This window comes from Bufo gargarizans, chromosome 3 (assembly GCF_014858855.1).
Source record: "Bufo gargarizans isolate SCDJY-AF-19 chromosome 3, ASM1485885v1, whole genome shotgun sequence".
NCBI lineage: Eukaryota > Metazoa > Chordata > Amphibia > Anura > Bufonidae > Bufo > Bufo gargarizans.
In genome coordinates, this window is record NC_058082.1 from 407,626,422 (window position 1) to 407,645,332 (window position 18,911).

The 18,911-nt window shown below is 43.4% G+C and overlaps 1 protein-coding gene across 2 annotated transcripts in view; it reads left to right on the forward strand.

The window, feature by feature from the left end:
* The window catches only part of PLXNA2 (plexin A2), a 295,441-nt gene that overhangs the window by 211,242 nt on the left and 65,288 nt on the right, over window positions 1–18,911 (forward strand). For both annotated transcript variants that reach the window (XM_044288340.1, XM_044288339.1), the window contains exons 8-12: window positions 660–756; window positions 3,673–3,787; window positions 7,073–7,273; window positions 9,155–9,251; window positions 11,234–11,424. In XM_044288340.1, the coding sequence (XP_044144275.1) occupies window positions 660–756; window positions 3,673–3,787; window positions 7,073–7,273; window positions 9,155–9,251; window positions 11,234–11,424 (701 nt within the window). The remainder of the gene's footprint in view (window positions 1–659; window positions 757–3,672; window positions 3,788–7,072; window positions 7,274–9,154; window positions 9,252–11,233; window positions 11,425–18,911) is intronic.

The following is an 18,911-nucleotide window of genomic DNA, read 5'->3' on the forward strand; positions in this document are numbered from 1 at the left end:
TAGACTGTTGGCCAGTCAAAATTGGCGGGTTCAGCCAATGTTAGGCTACTTTCACATTAGCGTTTTCAATTCCGCTATTGAGATCCATCTTGGATTTCAATAGCGGAAGAAAATGCTTCAGTTTTGTCCCCATTTATTGGCAATGGGGACAAAGCTAAACTGAACGAAACGGAATGCACGAAAATGCATTCCGTTCCTTTTGGTTGCGTCCCCATCGCGGACAGAAAAATGCTGCAAGCAGCGTTTTTCTGTCCGCGATGTGGTGCGGAGCAAGACAGATCCATTCTGACACACAATGCAAGTCAATGGGGACTGATCCGTTTTCTCTGACACAATAGAAAACAGCTCCGTCCACCATTGACTTTTAATGGAGTTCATGACGGCTCTGTCATGTCTATAGAAGACATAATACAACCGGATCCGTTCATGACGGATGCATGCGGTTGTATTGTTGTAACGAAACCGCTAATGTGAAAGTAGCCTTAGTGTGTATGGCCACCTATAGGTTGTGTGTACCCTTAGCAGATAGTTTGGTGTTGTTCTTTTTATGCATATATACCAGTAGAAATTTTCTTAAGACAAAATCTATTTCCCTGCAGTCATTTTGGTCAATTTCCAGAGGATCTTCCTCTAATCATTGCTGTCACCTTTCATTTTAGACTGGTTTGGGGTGGAGCTTCAACTAATCTCCAAAGAGACCGGCAAGACTTTTGTGAGCACGGACTTCAAGTTCTACAACTGCAGCGGCCACCAACTGTAAGAACTCTCTTTAGATATTATGATGGGAAGAGGGGTCTATAAAATCTTGGGCAAGGCTGGTATTACACAAGCGTAATATGGCCCAGCTGTATTGTGGATACTGTGACTTTAAAGGGCATTTGTCAGCAGATTTGTACCTATGAAACTGGTTGACCTGCTTGGCAGCTGAAGACATCTGTGTTGGTTCCATGCTCATATGTGCCCACATTGCTGAGAAAAATTATGTTTTATTATATGCAAATGAGCCTCTAGGAGTGACGGTGGCGTTACCATTATTCCTAGTGGCTCTGATTTATCTGCAACTGCCACCCCCCTGTACTTTTATTGACAGGGCCAGGCAGCGTAAACATCTTCACACCTGTCCTTATCAATCAAATTGGAGAGGGTGCGGCAGTTGAAAAGAGAGCAGAGTCTCCCCCGTTGCTCCTAGAAATTCCACCGTTGCTCCTAGAAACTCATTTGAATATATTAAAACATCATTTTTCTCAGCAATGTGGGCACATATGAACATGGGACCAACACGATGCCTTCAGCTGCCAAGTGCACATATAACAGATCAGCCAGTGTCATAGGTACAAAACTGCTGACAGATGCCCTTTAACTAAAAGCACCATAGATCCCCATAAAGCTGCTCGCTCGTATCATTGGGCAGGGATTTACAGCAGCCACAGAAATGTGTCGTAGTAGACTAGTGCCACAGCAGTCTTAATGCTGAGTATTTCACTATATTATAATCTTTTAAGACACCTAAAACATTGGTAATCAAAAAATAGTCACATCAGATTCCTGGTAAATATACTGTGTATATGACAAAACATAAAAGAGCTATGTGACTTCATAGATAAGGGCCACTTCTGAGTACTAATGAGCAGAATAGATGAACGAATGTTGTCTCCCTCTGGCTGAGCCCCCACACGTATATAATAGATTGTGCGCCAATGTCATTATGTCCACTGGTTAACCTTAAATAATGACAGTTCAAAAAGGGAAAATAAAAATTCGCCTGATGCATGAGAAAGTAATGTGTGCCAGGCCTACTCGTGTACACGCCATCCAGTGCTGCCCGCTGATAGATCCGGAGAAAGCTACAATTTGTAATAACAGGGAAGTAACCCTTGAAACTACAACATGTCACCTTGAGATATCCTTGTGCAGTCTTCCTGGGCACTCGCTGCTCCACCACCACGGGGAAGAAGGCGACATTTCCTGCCTGCAGCAGTAACAGCTCAGCGTAGATTATGAAAGAGGAATGTCGCCGTACCATCCCTAATAATATTTACGGCTAGAGATGAGCGAAGTATTGAAAAATTAGATTTGGCTGCTTCGCCAAATTGTACAAAAAAAATTGCTTAGTGACGAATTACTCCGTCACAAAGCACATTTCCTTGTAAGTAATGGGTGTAATTGTAAAGGCGCGGCGATTGCGCTGCTCCCCATCATTGTACCCCTCATAGCTGACAATATTAATACGGTGTAAAGTTTGAAAAAATAAATAAATCATACTTACCTCCTCCGTGAAGAGCCATTCGCCGCCATCTTGATTAAAGATCTAGTGCAAAATCTCATACTGCTCGTGATAACACCATCATGTCAGTCAGTGTGGTGACGTCATAAGTAACCGCGTACGGGATTTCGTGCAAGATCTTCAGTCAAGATGGCGCTGGTCGACTCTTCGCTCTCAAACGGATGAGGCAAGTATTTATTTTTTTATTTTATTTTTTACTGCCATTCAGAGAATCGCTACCATGAAGTATGAGAAAATTTGGATTAGCAGATAATCAAATTTTCCCTGAAATTGGGATCGAAGTCCACTTTGACTTTGATTCGCTTGACACGTTACAGCATGCCCCTTTAAAGGAGCTGTCTCTCTTCCACAAATGGCATTTATCGTGAAGGCAAATTTAATATTAGGCATGAGCAGTGTATAATGTGATGGAAACATGAATCCAGCCAGCACGGGAGGCAATATGGACAATAACAATACATTAGTAAGTGTCTTGTTTTATGTTTGTCTACATGATAAATACCATGTGCTGAAGTGAGACACCCCCTTTGATGCTCGTGTTTACAATTCATGATGATGTTCAGGTTTTAGGGGATGCCACTGCTCCTTTTTGTACCACTGCCAGTCTACACCGTCATGCCCCTTTGGTGACTTCTTGCAGGTCTATGAGCGTTTGGACGTTTTTTCTTGAGAAAGCAGAGGGTGATTTACTGGTTGCAGGTTGGAGGGCAGGGGGAGCCACAGTGACATGATGTATGGAAGTCAGGTGTTTAGGCGCACACTGGTATAAATATTGAGGCTCGGTGACGGATGGAATTTGCCACAAGTGTGTAACCGGAGATGCTAATAGCAAATATATGTATATTTAATGTATGTCAATGTGATGCAGTGTTTATGCAGCACTAGTCATATATGGCTTTAGGGAGCCTGTATTGTTTATTCCCGGCCATGTCCCGTGTATATGTAGAGGAAGCCGCTGTTTATACTAGCCGGCTGCTTCTAGAGATGGCCCAGCTTTTTTATGCCTGCGAACCTCCACGGCTAGCATGGAAAAATAAATAGTAGAGCCTAAAAAGAAAGCAGAGCACGTTGAGCAGACCAGACCACATCTTACAGTCCATTTCTTCAGAGATTCCTCAGATTGTTTTAACCTCCTTGTCACTGAGGAGAGGAGAGGTGCCTTTGTCCACCCGGGCCCTTTGGGTGGGCTTTTGGTATTCTCTCTCATCTCCTTGTCTTTCAGTGCACTCATGTGTTTACCACTTCAGTCTCTGAAAATAAACCATTCCCCCATTTACCATGTATATTTTTCATGTTTCCTCTACAAATATTTGCAGATAATGTTTGGCTGGATGTAGTTATTATTTTCATAGTCTGTGACACATTTTTTGTTCCTCTTTTCTCAAAAGCTGCTTGTCCTGTGTGAATAGCGCATTCCGCTGTCACTGGTGCAAGTACCGCAATCTCTGCACCCACGATCCAACAACCTGTTCCTTTCAAGAGGGCCGTGTCAATGTCTCTGAGGTAAGGGATTTGTTACTTTTCCTCTTGGCTTAACATATTCCGAGATAGGTGGTGCAAGACTTCTTGATACTCTTTTGGGAGATGTATAATCAATAATTATCTATGAAGTGCATTGCAGTCTGTCAAGAGGTTTTGCTAGCGTGTTCCAATAATGTTGTACTGAATTTCTATCTTTAAGTCCTTAAAGAGTAATTTTCACGCAACTTTACATACATCAATAGTACAAGTGACCTCAACAAACTTTGTAATATGTTGCATCAGTGACAAATGTCTATTTCTCATGTTATAAGCTATATACACTCTCTCCCCCCATTGCATTTGGAAAATGTTTTCAATCTGTCTTGAGGCGGGCCATCTCCAAAGAAGGATCATATTACACATGTCAATACAAGTGTATGGAGAGGAGGGGGGGGGGGAGTGAGTAGGAGCCAGTGAGACTTACAGACAAAGACAGACTGCACAGTTACATAGGAAGGTTATAGTTCAGCACAAGTGCTTCATTGACAAAAATACGTGTCAATACTTCTCTGTAACGGCCTCCATTATGCTGGAGTTGGTTCGGAGTGACTGTGGGTCAGTTAGGAAGGATAGTCTCCTCTACTTTTTGTGTGCAGTGGAGGACAGCTAGTTTCCACTCACCATCTCTGAGAGAACTGCAAAATAGAGTCACAGGATATACAGAGGAAAACTGTTAAAATGCCAGATACAAGTGATATAATGTCCCCCACTGTACTATTGATTAATGCAAAGTTTGTTGAAAGGTGTACGCTTTAAAGAATTTTGAGATAAGTGAAGGGAGGACATATCTAGTTCTTCACTAGTGGTTTCCATTGTTCTTCTGCATCATGGAAGCAAAATCACAGATGTGCCAGATTATGTACATCTCAGACACCAACATTGACTGTAATGGGATTAAGATCTCCTTAATGTAGCCTGTTTTTGTCCGGCGACCTAGGTTCAGATGCAGGTGTGAACACAACTCAATATATTTCACTGTGTATATTTATTATCTGGATGATGATCTTTGTTAGTACAGTTAAGCAGAAGCATTGATACTATTGTATAGAGCACTAATTATTATGGTGCCGTTTACAATTGGAACAGCCATGTGCATGGTTGCTCTAATAATTTCTTGTAACTGCCCTGACCTCTTATTAGATGATATTTATTGCAGTGATCAGGAAGGAAACGGGCTAGAGCAATTCCTACAAGCCACTAGAAATGTGCATTGCCACACGTGGTGCCAGGACCGTTAGAAAGAAGATTTAAAAACCAGACTGTATTTGCATAATGCCAGTTTGTTATCCCAGGGATATTGTTATTTAACATACTAGATGTTAGTGGCAAAAGCTGTGATGGATTGGTCCATTTCTCTGGGGTTGCGCTGCATATGAATAGCACTCTAGCAGAGTAAGTAATGAAATTTGTTCAAACACGGCGTGTACATATCCGCAACTCTCTCTGGGAGTAAAGACCTGCAGAACGCCAGTTCTCACTACCGCTGTGGAGCAGAAACAGAGATAATGCATGTCTTATGGAGCCGGCAAAAGCAAACAAATTGCTGATTAATGAAGCTAACGCCAAGATTTGGGCACAGAAAGTTTATTAGAATATTAACACAAACCACTAGTTTTACTTTGTGACATTTTTGAACAATGCAAACTAGATAGAGATAATTGGTGTAGAGTGAGAATTTCCTCTTTGGTAAGGTGGCGTAGACCTTTTTATTGTTTATGGCTGCAAGGTGGCTCAGTGGTTATTACTGTAACATTGGGGTCCTTGGTTCAAATGCATGGGGATGGAGAAATTAGATAGTGAACCCCACTGGAGATAGGGATTGATATGAATACAGCGTTGTGGAATAGACTGGTACTGATGGAAAGTAAATTGCTGAATTTTTTATGGCCTGAATTCTTCAAGGATGCCGGGTTGATGGACATGGGAACCAGTAAAACATTTCTATTATATGGATAAAAACAACTAATTGGAAAAAGTCTTGTTTCATTTAACCCATGAATGAAACAAGTATGAAATTGAGACTTATGTCACACATGTAATGTATAAGGATCCTTACACACGGACCAGGCAATAATGAGCTCTTATCGACCATATAGAAGTCAATTGGTGCACGTTTAAAATATCTTTCATATGGCCCAATGGAAAGTGAAAGGGGAACAAGCAATCATTATTGTGATCATTCATTCCCCCATTCACTGTTTATACTGTCGTCAGCACATCCAGGCCTAAACGAGCCCACAGGGGCACACAGCCCTTGCGCAAGTGGCACATGGCACACTGTAAAACTTGAATAGGCAGCTTAGAGCATATCAAAAAGCTATGCATCCATATAAAAACTGGGTAGATTAATTAAGAGTCTATGCCGTTTATTAGTATAGATGCACTCAGGTGACTTCTAGGCCAGTATCCTTTTTCCCTAAGGATCTGCCTTCTCAAAGTCACCCATAATCAATCATCTTGAGCTTCTTGCTGCCTCCTGCTGTTTGAGCAGGTAGTATTTGTATATTGGGCCCCCAGAATGAATTTTATCTGTGGGCCCCAGGCATCCCAGTCTGACACTGAGCACATTCTCTGTTTAGACAGGTCAGTGTGCTGCTGACAAATGAGGTGATCGGCGGCAGCTTTACATGGGACAGTTGACAGAAACAAGCAGTTGTGCGCGCGTTTGTTCCTGAAAATCGGTCCAGTCCTCAGCCAGTGTAAAAAGAGGTCTATGATCAGGTTTTGGAAAGGTGATATTACACTGCCCGATGTGTGGGCAGTAACGATAAAACACCCATCTGCGCTCGTTTGCACGGGCCTGATTACACAGAATGCGGGAGAAACGATTCACTCCTCCCGATTCACTCCTCCACATTCTGTTCTGTTCATTATCGGCTGCACATCCCTGATTACATAAGGAGATGCGCTGCCTATCATCGAGCATTTTTCATCTTGATGAAAGATGCCCAACAGCCGAACAAGCCAATTATTGTGAACGAGGGTTCCTGTGAACACTTGCTCCTGATGATTTGCTGATATTCACGCAGCCTAATAGGCCCTGAAGAAGATAAAAAGCTTTGACAGTGTTCCCAGATCAGAAACACTACTTCCAAGAAGGACACACGTCAGAATGAGAGAAGTTCATCTTTAAATACAGTTTTCTCAGGACGAGGCCTAGGCAGGAGAAGCAGAGACCTACTATAGAGAGATGTCTACTTTGCCGATTCTGTTTTCATCACCATTTTAAGATACTAAACTCATTGACAATTGTTTCTTTCGCCACAGGATTGCCCGCAGTTAATACCCACAGAAGAAATCCTAATCCCGGTTGGGGAGGTTAAGCCAATAACCTTGAAGGCAAGGAATCTGCCCCAACCACAGTCAGGCCAGAGGGGATACGAGTGTGTGTTAAATATACAGGGTGTGCTACACCGCATGCCTGCTCTACGCTTCAACAGCTCCAGCGTCCAGTGCCAGAACAGCTCGGTAAGTGCTTGTGCCACAACATGCCAGTCCTTACATATAGTCCTATGTAGTCACTGACAAAATGATGACTTGCTGCCTTCTCTATAAATAACAACAAGAAAGCGTCTGTAATCTGCCCTGATACAGTAAAATCAGAATAATGCTGCGACAACGACCTGAGGTATTGTAAATTGGGATGCTGCTCAGAAAGGATGGAATGCGTTATCTGCCCTTTCCCTGTCGCAGCCTGCGGGGGGTCATTTGGTGGAATAAGACAGCAATCTGACAAAAGGGTTGAAGCAAAAAGCTAATTTACAGCCGGCTGATAAAGCAGAACGGGGAAGTCTTATCTGCCTCTGCGAGTCCCCAGCTCACGCCGACTGCATAGAATTCCTAATCCAGTTGCTTCTGGCAGTGCGGCGGAGGGTCTGCAGGAGACAAATAAGCACTTTCTATGAACAAACAGCTGCAGGGAGTCCGTGTATAGGTGCAGCGCTCTTCACAGCCCTCCCATGCCTTTGTCTTCAATTATACCTGCATGATCCCAATTTTTATTAAGTCTGCACTTATTGCTCTCGCTGTATGCAGCCGTATCTACAGTAACATGCATAGGTTCACCCTCGTTGGCAGAGTATTTTTAGTTCTGCAATGTTGCAATGCCACCACTATATTGCGGTATGAGTGAGATGATTTGCCATGCAGAAATAGATCTCAATACTAAGAAATGATTGAACACAATTTATGCAATTTCCATATCTATTAACCAATATCCCATTCTATCCATGGAACTTAAGATCCCCCATGAGAACAGTCTCTCGTGAGGACACCTGGGGCAGCCCCTAGACCACCGAGAAACGCCTGGAAACTCCCATAAACCCTCCACTTTGGGGTTCATTTGCACAAACCCCATTCCCTTCGCTGGCCCTTTTGGAGTTGGCCCTGTCTCTGTTGGCATCAGAATCATTGTCCAGTCCAGAATCATGTCCACTGAGATTGATTCTTATGTAGAGATGGCGTAATGTACTCTAGTAGGGCATTGGGAAGATCAACCTTCACTGTAATCTTTCAGAGGAGCAGAGTTACTAATCCTGCCTTATATTTAGACGATGTCTAACTGATGTATCAAGATGCGACTTTCTGGCCTTTTTTTGAGCGTCTGCTTGATTTGAAGCCTTTTTCTTTTTTTTTGCGATAAATTTACAAAATGTTGCCTGCCATTTGTTAAATTAGTCACACGAGTTATATAGTGATTTCTCTGGCTAATGTTATTGATGGGAAGGTTCTGTAAGTTCATACTCCAGTAGGAGACTGTAGTGCACTTGGGCCTTTTAGCAAAACGTCTCAATGATAAATCTGGCAAAAAAAATATATGTAACTCCGCCCACAAAACATCTGGCCGTCCCTTATTAAATGTAAATGTAGCGTATGTGATTACATTACACCCTAAGTTTACGCCCCTTTATAGTTAACTTACTTTGCATCAAAATGTGGGTGCTATTTTGGCATACCTGATTGCATATTAAGCCACGCCCACTTTACCAATAACGCACTTCCTCTTATTTAAAGTGTCTAAAATGTGTAATAAATATTATGCGAGACACGTGCTCCAGTTTTTGCGCATAAATTGCACCAATATAAGGGTGCATTTGGTTAGTAAATCTACCCCATTGTGTGTTGTTCTGTTGATGCGTAAAGCTAGAACCTTTTAGTTTGGACTGATCCCTAAAAAAATACTGGATTATAGATTGTGCCCAACCTGCACACTATAGTACTGTAGGAACTAAATGATCGCCATCAGAGGCCCATTCACACAGCGTAGGCCACCCTTCTGCCCCATCAGATATTGCAGGAATTGCTGGCTGTATGCTTTGGTATTGTAACTGATGATTTTCCTTCTCTCAGTATACCTATGAAGGAATGGATATCAGCGACCTAGCTGTGGACTTCTCAGTCGTCTGGAATGGGAATTTTATCATTGACAATCCCCAAGATATCCAAGGTATAAAGAAACTATTAGTATTTTCTCTAGCTGTGCTGTCCTCTTACATTTTTGTTTCCAGGTTTACTGAATGGTTCCATGATTTTCATCTATAGCTATTACAGTAATTCATTGAGACCGATTTATCAATGCTTTCACACCACAAAGTGGCATAAAAAGTCTGAAATTGTGGCGCACATCATGTTTGAGCTAAAATTTGCATCTTTTTACACTTCTCGCCCCTTTTCAAAGGTAGATAGAAAAGTGGGTGTGGCTTCGTGTGAGGGGTGTGGCTTCCAGATGCCTATCAAATTTACTAGTTACCTGTAAATGACTTCATGAAAATTAGAAAACTTCTTAGAGGACATTTATCTTTACATGGTGAATAAGGTGGACATGGCATATACCGTCTATTGTTATTACACAGGCTGAAATATATTACACTTAGGATTCTGTTGCCCATTAAAATGTTTGGTCATCAGTCAAATGAAGTGGCATTTCATAATAATTCATTACATTGGAATCGCTTATTTCATATACAAGCGGCTATGGCTTACAAACCAGCCCCCCCACTGGTTTACGGCAGGTTTGTATAGGACACTGAGGTGCATTCACTCTTTTATACAAATTTGTATTTATTTAATGGTACATTTCCTAAATTGAGTGCCACTGGTGTACAGGGGGTAACAGTAGGAGCCACCAGATGGTCAGCCTGTGAGCCTCATCCTAATGTGCGGCTTGTACAGTCCATCTCTACTCATTTCTCTGCATTGTTAATAATATTATACTGCTTTTACTGCTTTATCATGTTACCACGCTTTGCCGTCCAGAACATCGAATTAATTAACATTTTCAGCATGATACTTCAGAAGCTGTTATAGTCTGCTTTGTGATACAGGCTTGTGACTTGTAGAGAGGCTTTTATTAAGCCATGTATCGTATGTACTTAGATTTAATATTGTCTCCAGCAGTGAAATCCAGTCATCTGTACATAATATAAATATATATATATATATACAGGTGAAACTGGACAAATTTGAATATCGTGCAAAGTTCATTTATTTCATTAATGCAACCTAAAAAGTGAAACTAACATATGAGATAGACTCATTACATGCGAAGCGAGATATTTCAAGCCTTTATTTGTTATAATTTGGATGATTATGGCTTATAGCTTATGAAACCCCAAAGTCACAATCTCAGTTACCCTTTGCTCAGGGGGTATGGATATTTGGCTGACTAGAGTGTGACATTTTTAGCCTACAATATTGAACCTTTTCACAATATTCAAATTTTAAGTTGCATTAATGCAACTCCTTTTAAGGGTACTTTCACACTTGCGGCAAGACGGATCCGACAGGCTGTTCACCCTGTCGGATCCGCCCTTCCGCTATTTCGCCGTGCCGCTGGACCGCCGCTCCGTCCCCATTGACTATAATGGGGACGGGGGTGGATCTCCGGCGCAGTACGGCAGTGCACGGCAAAAGGCCGCCAGACTAAAAGTCCTGCATGTCCGACTTTTTAGTCCGGCGGCCTCTCACCGCGAACTGCCGTACTGTGCCGGAGCTCCGCCCCGTCCCGTCCCTATTATAGTCAATGGGGACAGAGCGGCAGTCCGGCGGCACGGCGAAATAGCGGAAGGGCGGATCCGACAGGGTGAACAGCCTGTCGGATCCGTCCTGCCGCAAGTGTGAAAGTATCCTAAGTTGCATTACTGAAATAAATGGACTTTTGTACGATATTCTAATTTTTCGAGTTTCATATGTATATATATATATATATATATATATATATATATCCCTTCTTCTTCCCAGAATACTGAATTACACTATTCAGAAAATTCTTCTCGATATAGAGGAAGAATCCAGGAGATATCTTTATCCTGTTCCGTAAAATCCAGCAATAACCTACAATAAAGCCAGAAAATGCCAATTTCTACATTTTTATTGAAATTATGATCTTTGAGGCTCTAACCTAATATTCTTTATTTGATTGTGTCCTAGTTCACCTGTACAAGTGTGCGGCTCAGAGGGAAAGCTGTGGTCTGTGTCTGAAAGCCGATCAGAAGTTCGAGTGCGGCTGGTGTAGCGGGGAAGGCCGATGTACATTGCACCATCACTGTCCCTCCTCACAAAACCAGTGGCTAGATTGGTCCAGCAGGAATGTCAAGTGCACCAATCCACGTATCACTGAGGTTTGTAGATCACACTGTGGGGCCCTGACCCTTATAATTACGCCTGTTTCCTTAATCTTTCCCATCTGTCTTATTTCATTATTATTTTTGTAATTGCCTCCCTTCCTGTCTTGAGCGGCTGTCTCTCTTTCTACTAGCTGTTTAACGTCAGCCTCACACACAGAATATCCACAGGCTCACAGTCCTTAATTAAATAAAAGTGTGAGTGAGGAGCACGCAGTGAATCGATACGCTCAGGAAGAACATTTTCCTTCCTTAGAGGGAGGGCTGGGGACACTTAGGTCAGGATGAGGGGGGCAGACATTTGAAATGTCAATCAATAACCTTGTTCATTTAAATAAACCTGGGGCCCTGGATTCCTCTTGTGCCACTTTCACCTTTCAGACTCAATTCACTATTCTGTTGGTGAAAGATGGCCAGTGCAAGTAAAGGATCATGGTTCCCATCCTGGGTCACAACATTTCTTAGGCAAGGGCTTGCAGAATCTGCTCCCTTCAACTTAAAGGGAACGTCTGGGTTATATCAAAACTGGGCAACCCCTGTAAAATAACTAATAGATAGCCTGTTTTCTCCTCTGTTTCTTCGACCGCTGCCCTCCAGTCCTCAGTTGCTGATGTCATTTTCTTCTTGACATGTTCTGCTGAGGCCAGTGATTGGCTGCAGTGGGGACCTGTGTGCACAATACCACACTGCTGCCACCAGAAAAACAAATAGCAGGGGTGAGGACTGGAGCGCAGAGCAGGAAGACACAGAGGAGAAAACAGGTGAGTAGCCATTCATTGGCCATTTACAGGGGTTGCCTGAGTTTTTATATAACCCTTTGATCTGACATAGCATTCTACTGTAGTTGTTACCACAAAATGCAAAAAGCACAAAGCCTAAAAGGCCGCACAGTTTATACAGCAAGTGTAAATCATGTTCTAAGCTCTCCTCCAGAGGGAAGAACTCTATCTTCTATCAGCCAAACCAAACCCATCTGCATAGAGCACTGTTTCGGGGAGGTGAGATAAGACATGATATGGGATAGCTTTCTCCCTTCTGGAGGTCAGCTCCTTTGCACATTTTTTCCCCATGGAGCATTGCCTGGATCTTCAGTGAGATCTTCCCCCCGGAGCAGTATAAATTCTAAAAGGAGTCTAAACATAAATAACCAAACGTATTGTCTTCTAATTGTTCATGCGAGTAACCGATCAATTCACCAGGCTAGCCTATTAAATTAATGTTCTCCCTGTAAAAAGTAAAAGCTTTACATTTTCCTAAAGCCTGTTTAATACTGACGCTATCTGGTATTAACAGTAATTCCACTTTATCTCTTCACTGATGGTGACATCGTAATATGTGTAATAAGTGGAACGGTTGGGGGTGCCACATACATAGAACTGGAAATTCATGGAGTAAAATGCTTTCCCATTTATCTTAAGTACTTGATTAATTTGCTTTAGAGAAAAAGGTAAAATATTCAGATGCAAGTGACAATTTCTGGCTAGGTTCCTTGTGAAATATTTGAAGAACCCTAGTGTAAGAAGATGTAATCTACTGTATGTCACCCCAGCACCCCTTCTCGCTCCCCTTTCCACCACCGTTTGCTTTGTCAGGATACATTCACATATTGCAGAAAGCACACTAGTTCTACAGGAAACCAATGAAGACTTACACAAGAATAGAAATCCTTTGTCTCGGTCAGGCTCCCATGGTCCTACAACCCTTGTGTGCCGGTGAGAGGCGCTAATCACTACAGAATCCCCCATCGGGTCCTTTATTCTGTGTCACATCCAATGCCAAAGGTCAAGCAGACGCTGGCTATGGAAATGTGGTCCCTCAGGCAGGCACCGGGGAGCAGATGTGCCCATTGACAAATCGATCTGGCGGGGAGAGGAAGAGAAGGAGGGGGTGACCTAACTTGAATGCATCTGTCTACGGGATGCCCAGACAACTGTGGTGACTAGTGGAGCAGAACGGATGATTTTAAATGTGCCCAACGTTTCCAGCTGAATCGTAACTTTTCTTAAGGCGTTGATGTGGTCGTCCAGGAAACATGAGTGGCAGGGTAGCTTCTCGGCTGGATGCAATTAATCACACTTTGCTGTGATGTCACCAAGACGGTCCACTCTTCTCCTGTTGTCACCCGTAACCCGTTCTCTGCTGGAGCGCTTGCCTGTTTATTGGATTTTGGGGCCTTATGTCACCCTCCGTGCTTCATTTTTTCACTAAATGGTTTGAAGCCTTTGCCTGCATTTGTTAATATGGTAAACAGAAAATTGGGCAGATGAATACCCTGCATGAATACGTCAATCATGCCTAAGGAATAGCCGCCTAGTGCTTAACCCTAATTCAGATTACACGCACATGCTTGCACTCCAACACATCAAAGATTGTCCTGTCTATGAAACATATGTACTTGTATACCTTACTATTTTGTTATCTGCCGCTGTCTGTTTCCTATATAAATATATAATACGCATGTTACCATTACCATAACATGCCCTCCACACAGCAGCTTAAGGCTGTCCTGTCAGAATGAATAATCGGGTCCCTCTCTCCTGGAACAATTAGGCTGTAAATGTGCTCTCTGCGAGGCGGAAAGACTACATCACAGAGAGCTTATGGCTCCTTCACTAATTTCTTCTGTGCAAAACCATGTTTGACCCCTTGTGATCCACGTAGCAATACTGCAGGTTTCATACTGGGTGAGTGTATGTGTGTAAGGGGGGGCCACCAAAACAACTCTACCTGCAGATTTGTGCACATTATGTTTCCTTAAGAAATATGTCAAGAACCGCCTTATATTAAAAACACCCCATTATATGATTGCTGAAATCATTGGGGAAAAAGGCCACAAGAGAGCATACCTATTGGAGCACAAAGTGTTAAACACTAGCTGTACAGCTGTGGTGGTATGGGCACGGAGGGGGGTTTCTGAACTCCCACTCACTGATGGTCTTCATATGACCACTGTGCGACAGTACGACAACATGAAAACCGCCATGTAAACACCAGCGCACAGTATTACACTGCCGAGTGTCGCTGCAGACTGTCATTCCAGAAATCAGCATCAGGTCCCACAGGAAAGAGACACAATGCAGTATGGGTTCACACATAGCGGCCGTCTATCCGTAGACATCTATCTTATCTGGGTCTCTCTGTCAGTCTATCTGCCTGTCTCTCTATTGATATATCTATTTGTCTGTCTATCTATGCACTTGGAGTCTCTTGTGAGAAAAGTGCATTACAGATGTTCGTTGTATCTATATCTATCTATCTACAGCAGCTATCTATCCATCTATCTATCTATCTATCTATCTATCTATTATCTATCTACAGCATCTATCTATCCATCTATCTATCTACAGCATCTATCTATCCATCTATCTATTATCTATCTACAGTATCTATTTATCTATCATATTTATCTACCTATCTATCGATGTATCCATCTCATATCTATATTTATCTATCTCGTATCTATTTATCTCATATCTATCTATCTTCTACTTATCTATTATCTATCTATCTATTTATCTACTCTATCTATCTACAGTATCTATTCATCTCATATCTATCTATTTATCTATCTCCTATCTATCTATCTCATATCTATCTATCTATATCTATCTATTTCATATCTATCTATCTCCTATCTATCTATCTATCTATCTATCTCCTATCTATCTATCTATATCTATCTATCTATATCTATCTATCTATCTCCTATCAAATCAAATCAAATCAAATCAAATCAGCTTTATTGGCAGGACTAAATACATTTTAGCATTGCCAAAGCATGTGGTAAATAATTGGGTAGGGTTGGGGGTGGGGACAGGTCCAGGGTGGGGGTATAGGAGTCCATAGTATATCAGGCTCCTCTCAGTCCATGGCAGGCAGTAATATATTGTGCTGCTATGGCCGCTGTGTTCTCCTCTTCCCCCAGCAGTATGGGGAGTCTCTCTTCCTCCTCCATGGAGGTGAAGTCTGGGCAGAGATCAGACAGTCTCCTGAAGTGAGTCTCTCTCACTGCTGAGTATTTGGGGCACCGCAGCAGGAAATGAGCCTCATCCTCCACGGCCTCCTGGTCGCACTGCTGGCACAGTCTGCTCTCCCTGGGCATGTACCTCTGTCGGTGACGCCCGGATTCAATGAGCAGGCTGTGGGCGCTTAGTCTGTACCGGCTCAGGATCTGTCTGTCTTTTGGATTGGGGAGTTTCTCCAGATATGGGGCCAGTTTGTACTCCCTCTGCAGGCTCTGGTATACTGTCAGCTTCTGGGATGTTCTTATGTCGTTTTTCCAGACGCTAATATACTCCTCTTTGAACTTGTGTATCGTCCTCTGGATTCCGCCCTTTGTCAGGCTATATTGGTTGGTGGATTGGGCAGGCTGGGTTTGGGTGACTTGTTGCGGGGTGCTTTGTTTTTCTGGGGCTTCTTGGTGTAGCAAGGCTTTGTGATGGTAGGAGCTGGGACTGCTGCTATGTAGATGGGCTCTGAATGATAGCGCCCTCTTCTGTACAGCAAAGTAGAGTGGGAATCTGCCCAGTTCTGCTCGACAGGCGCTGTTTGAGGTGCCCCTGTGGACCTGGAGAAAGTGTTTGCAGAGTTCTAGGTGGAATAGTTCTGTTGGCCCAGAGTCCCACTTTGCCCGGTCTGGGTATGTGTCTGGGCCCCAGACTTCGCTGCCATACAGGAGGATTGGGGCGATGATGGTGTCAAGGATTTTAAGCCAGACGGTCACTGGTGCTTTAAGGTGATACAGACGCCTTCTGATGGCATAGAAGGTTTTGCTCGCCTTGTCTTTCAGTGTTTCCATGGCTTTCTTAAAATTCCCTGATTGGCTGATTTCTAGGCCCAGGTAGGTGTAGCTGTCTGTTTCTGAAATTGGACAGTTGTTTAGCAGGAAGAGAGGACGCCCGCCTGCTTTTCGATTTCTTTTCTGGAACACCATGATGTTGGTTTTCTTTGGATTGATGGGCAGTGCCCATGTGTTACTGAACTTCTCCAGGATTTTCAGGTTATCTTGGAGACCTTTCTCAGTTGGCGATAGTAGCAGAAGATCATCTGCATAAAGGAGAAATTTCACCTCAGTGTCATGGAGGGTGAGACCAGGTGCTGAGGAGGACTCCAGAGCCGCCGCCAGCTCATTGATGTAGATGTTAAACAGGGTTGGACTGAGGCTGCAGCCCTGTCTGACTCCTCGGCTCTGCTGGAAATAAGCCGTTCTCCTCCCATTTACCTTCACGCTGCATCTGTTCTCAGTGTAGGAGCTTCTGATGACATCATATGTTTTTCCTCCTATTCCGCTTTCAAGAAGTTTCAGGAATAGGCCCGGATGCCACACTGAGTCAAAGGCCTTCTTAAAGTCCACAAAGCAGGCATAGATCTTTCCCTGCTTTGTATTGTGGACATGGCTCTTGATGAGGCTCTGCAGGGTGTAGATGTGGTCCGTGGTGCGGTGGTTTGGTATGAAGCCTGCTTGGCTTCTGCTGAGGATGTTGTGCTGGGTGAGGAAGCTGAGGATCCTCTTATTCAGGATACTGCTGAGGAGTTTTCCCAGGTTGCTGCTGACACATATCCCTCTATAGTTGGCTGGGTCATACTTGTCTCCGCCCTTGTGTATGGGGGTGATGATGCCCTGGTTCCAGCTCTGGGGGAAGTAGCCGGCACTCAGCACAACATTGTAGAGTTTTACTAATGCGACCTGGATACCTGGCGGGCTGTATTTGATCATTTCTGGAAGAATCCCATCTGGGCCGCTGGCTTTTTTACTCTTTATCATTGAGATCCTCTCTGTTATCTCCTGCAGCGTGATCGGTGTGTCTAGAGGGTTTTGGAAATCTTTGATTTTTTCCTCCATATCCTTCAGCTTTTTCGTGATTTCTTTTTGTTCTGGGCTTTGATCCTCCCTCGAAATGGCTTTGTACAGGTCCTTGAAGTACTGGAGCCAGATGTTGCCGTTTTGGATGTGGAGGTTGGTGTTCTTGCTGGTTTTGTCCATCTGCTTCCATAGTTCCCAGAAGCAGTTGTCCTGGAGAGCGTCTTGGAGTTGGAGGAGCTTGGTTGAGATGTTGCCTTGCTTTTTCTTTCTGAGGGTATTTTTGTATTGCCTTTGTATGTTGTTGTAGGCTTCCCTCAGACTGGGGTTGTTCGGATCTTGGTGTTTCCTATTTGAGGCCATTCTTAGCGCCTTCCTTATATCTTTACACTCCCGGTCAAACCAGCTGTTGGGTTGTTGCTTTTTTGGCCTTCTGTTGCATCTTTTGAGGTCAGACATTTCCGCCATGGTGCAAAGTATATTATTAAAGTCCCTTACCGCGAGATTTACTCCTTCTGGATTCAGCTCATACACTTTCCTATGGAAGTTATGGAGCATCTCCTGGATCTCTGTGCTGTTTATGGTCTCCATATACTTTGGGGCTGACATCTTGGACCATTTAAAAGATGGAGGTAGGCTGAAGAGGCCGGTCTGCTGACATGTTTGTGCTGGTAGTTTACTTGTGGATTTTATGTATAGGAGCAGTTGGTTGTGGTCTGACAGGTGTCTGTGGGGTGACTATGAAGCTACTAACATTTTTGGGGTCCATATCTGTGATGGCATAGTCTACTACACTGTTGCCTACATAGGAGTTTAGGGTATATCTACCAAGAGAGTCTCCCTTGGTGCGGCCATTGAGAATATGAAGTCCGAGGCTTCGACATAAGTTCAGCAATGTTCTGCCCCTTTTGTTTACTGTGCTGTCATAGCTGTTCCTCTCGGTGTGTACTGAGCTGTCACAGTCAGTGTCTGCTCCGAATATATAGACATTTCCGTCAGTTGTCAGGTAGTCTCTCTCCCTCCCTGTTCTTGCATTGAGGTCTCCAAAGATCAGAACATTGCCCAGGGCCTGGAAATGGGCGGCTTCCCTCTGTAGGATCTCAAAGCTGTCGGGATTGAAGTATGGAGACTCTGGTGGAGCTATGTATGCTGCACAGAGGTAGATGTCAGCCGGAGAGGTGAGGATGGAGCGGGCTATCCTTACCCAGATGTGGCTGTCTCCTCTCTTTACTGGTCTGATCTGCTCATGGAGCTCCTCTTTATACCAGATTAATATTCCTCCTGAGCTCCGGCCCAGCTTGACATTTTTGTTTTTTAGAGCAGGGACAGAGATCTCCCTGTATCCGGTGGGCACCATGGAATTAGTCTCTGTTTGAGTCCACGTTTCTAGGAGGATCTGTATGTCAATGTTTTTTAGTCTTTGGGTAAAGTCTGGATCGTGTGTCTTACATCCGAAGGCTGAAGCGCTCAGGCCCTGAATGTTCCAGCTGCTGATAATAAGAGATGTCATTTTTTTTTTTTTTTTTTTTTTTTTTTTTTTTTTTTTTTGTCTGTATACCTTGTAATGAGCTGCCCTGTGTAGGACAAGCTGGATTATAGACTGGTGGCCATATTCTAGCAGTTTGGTCCAGTCAGTGTTCTGCACAGAGTGCTGAGCAGGGTCTTTATCTCCTCAATGTCTTTG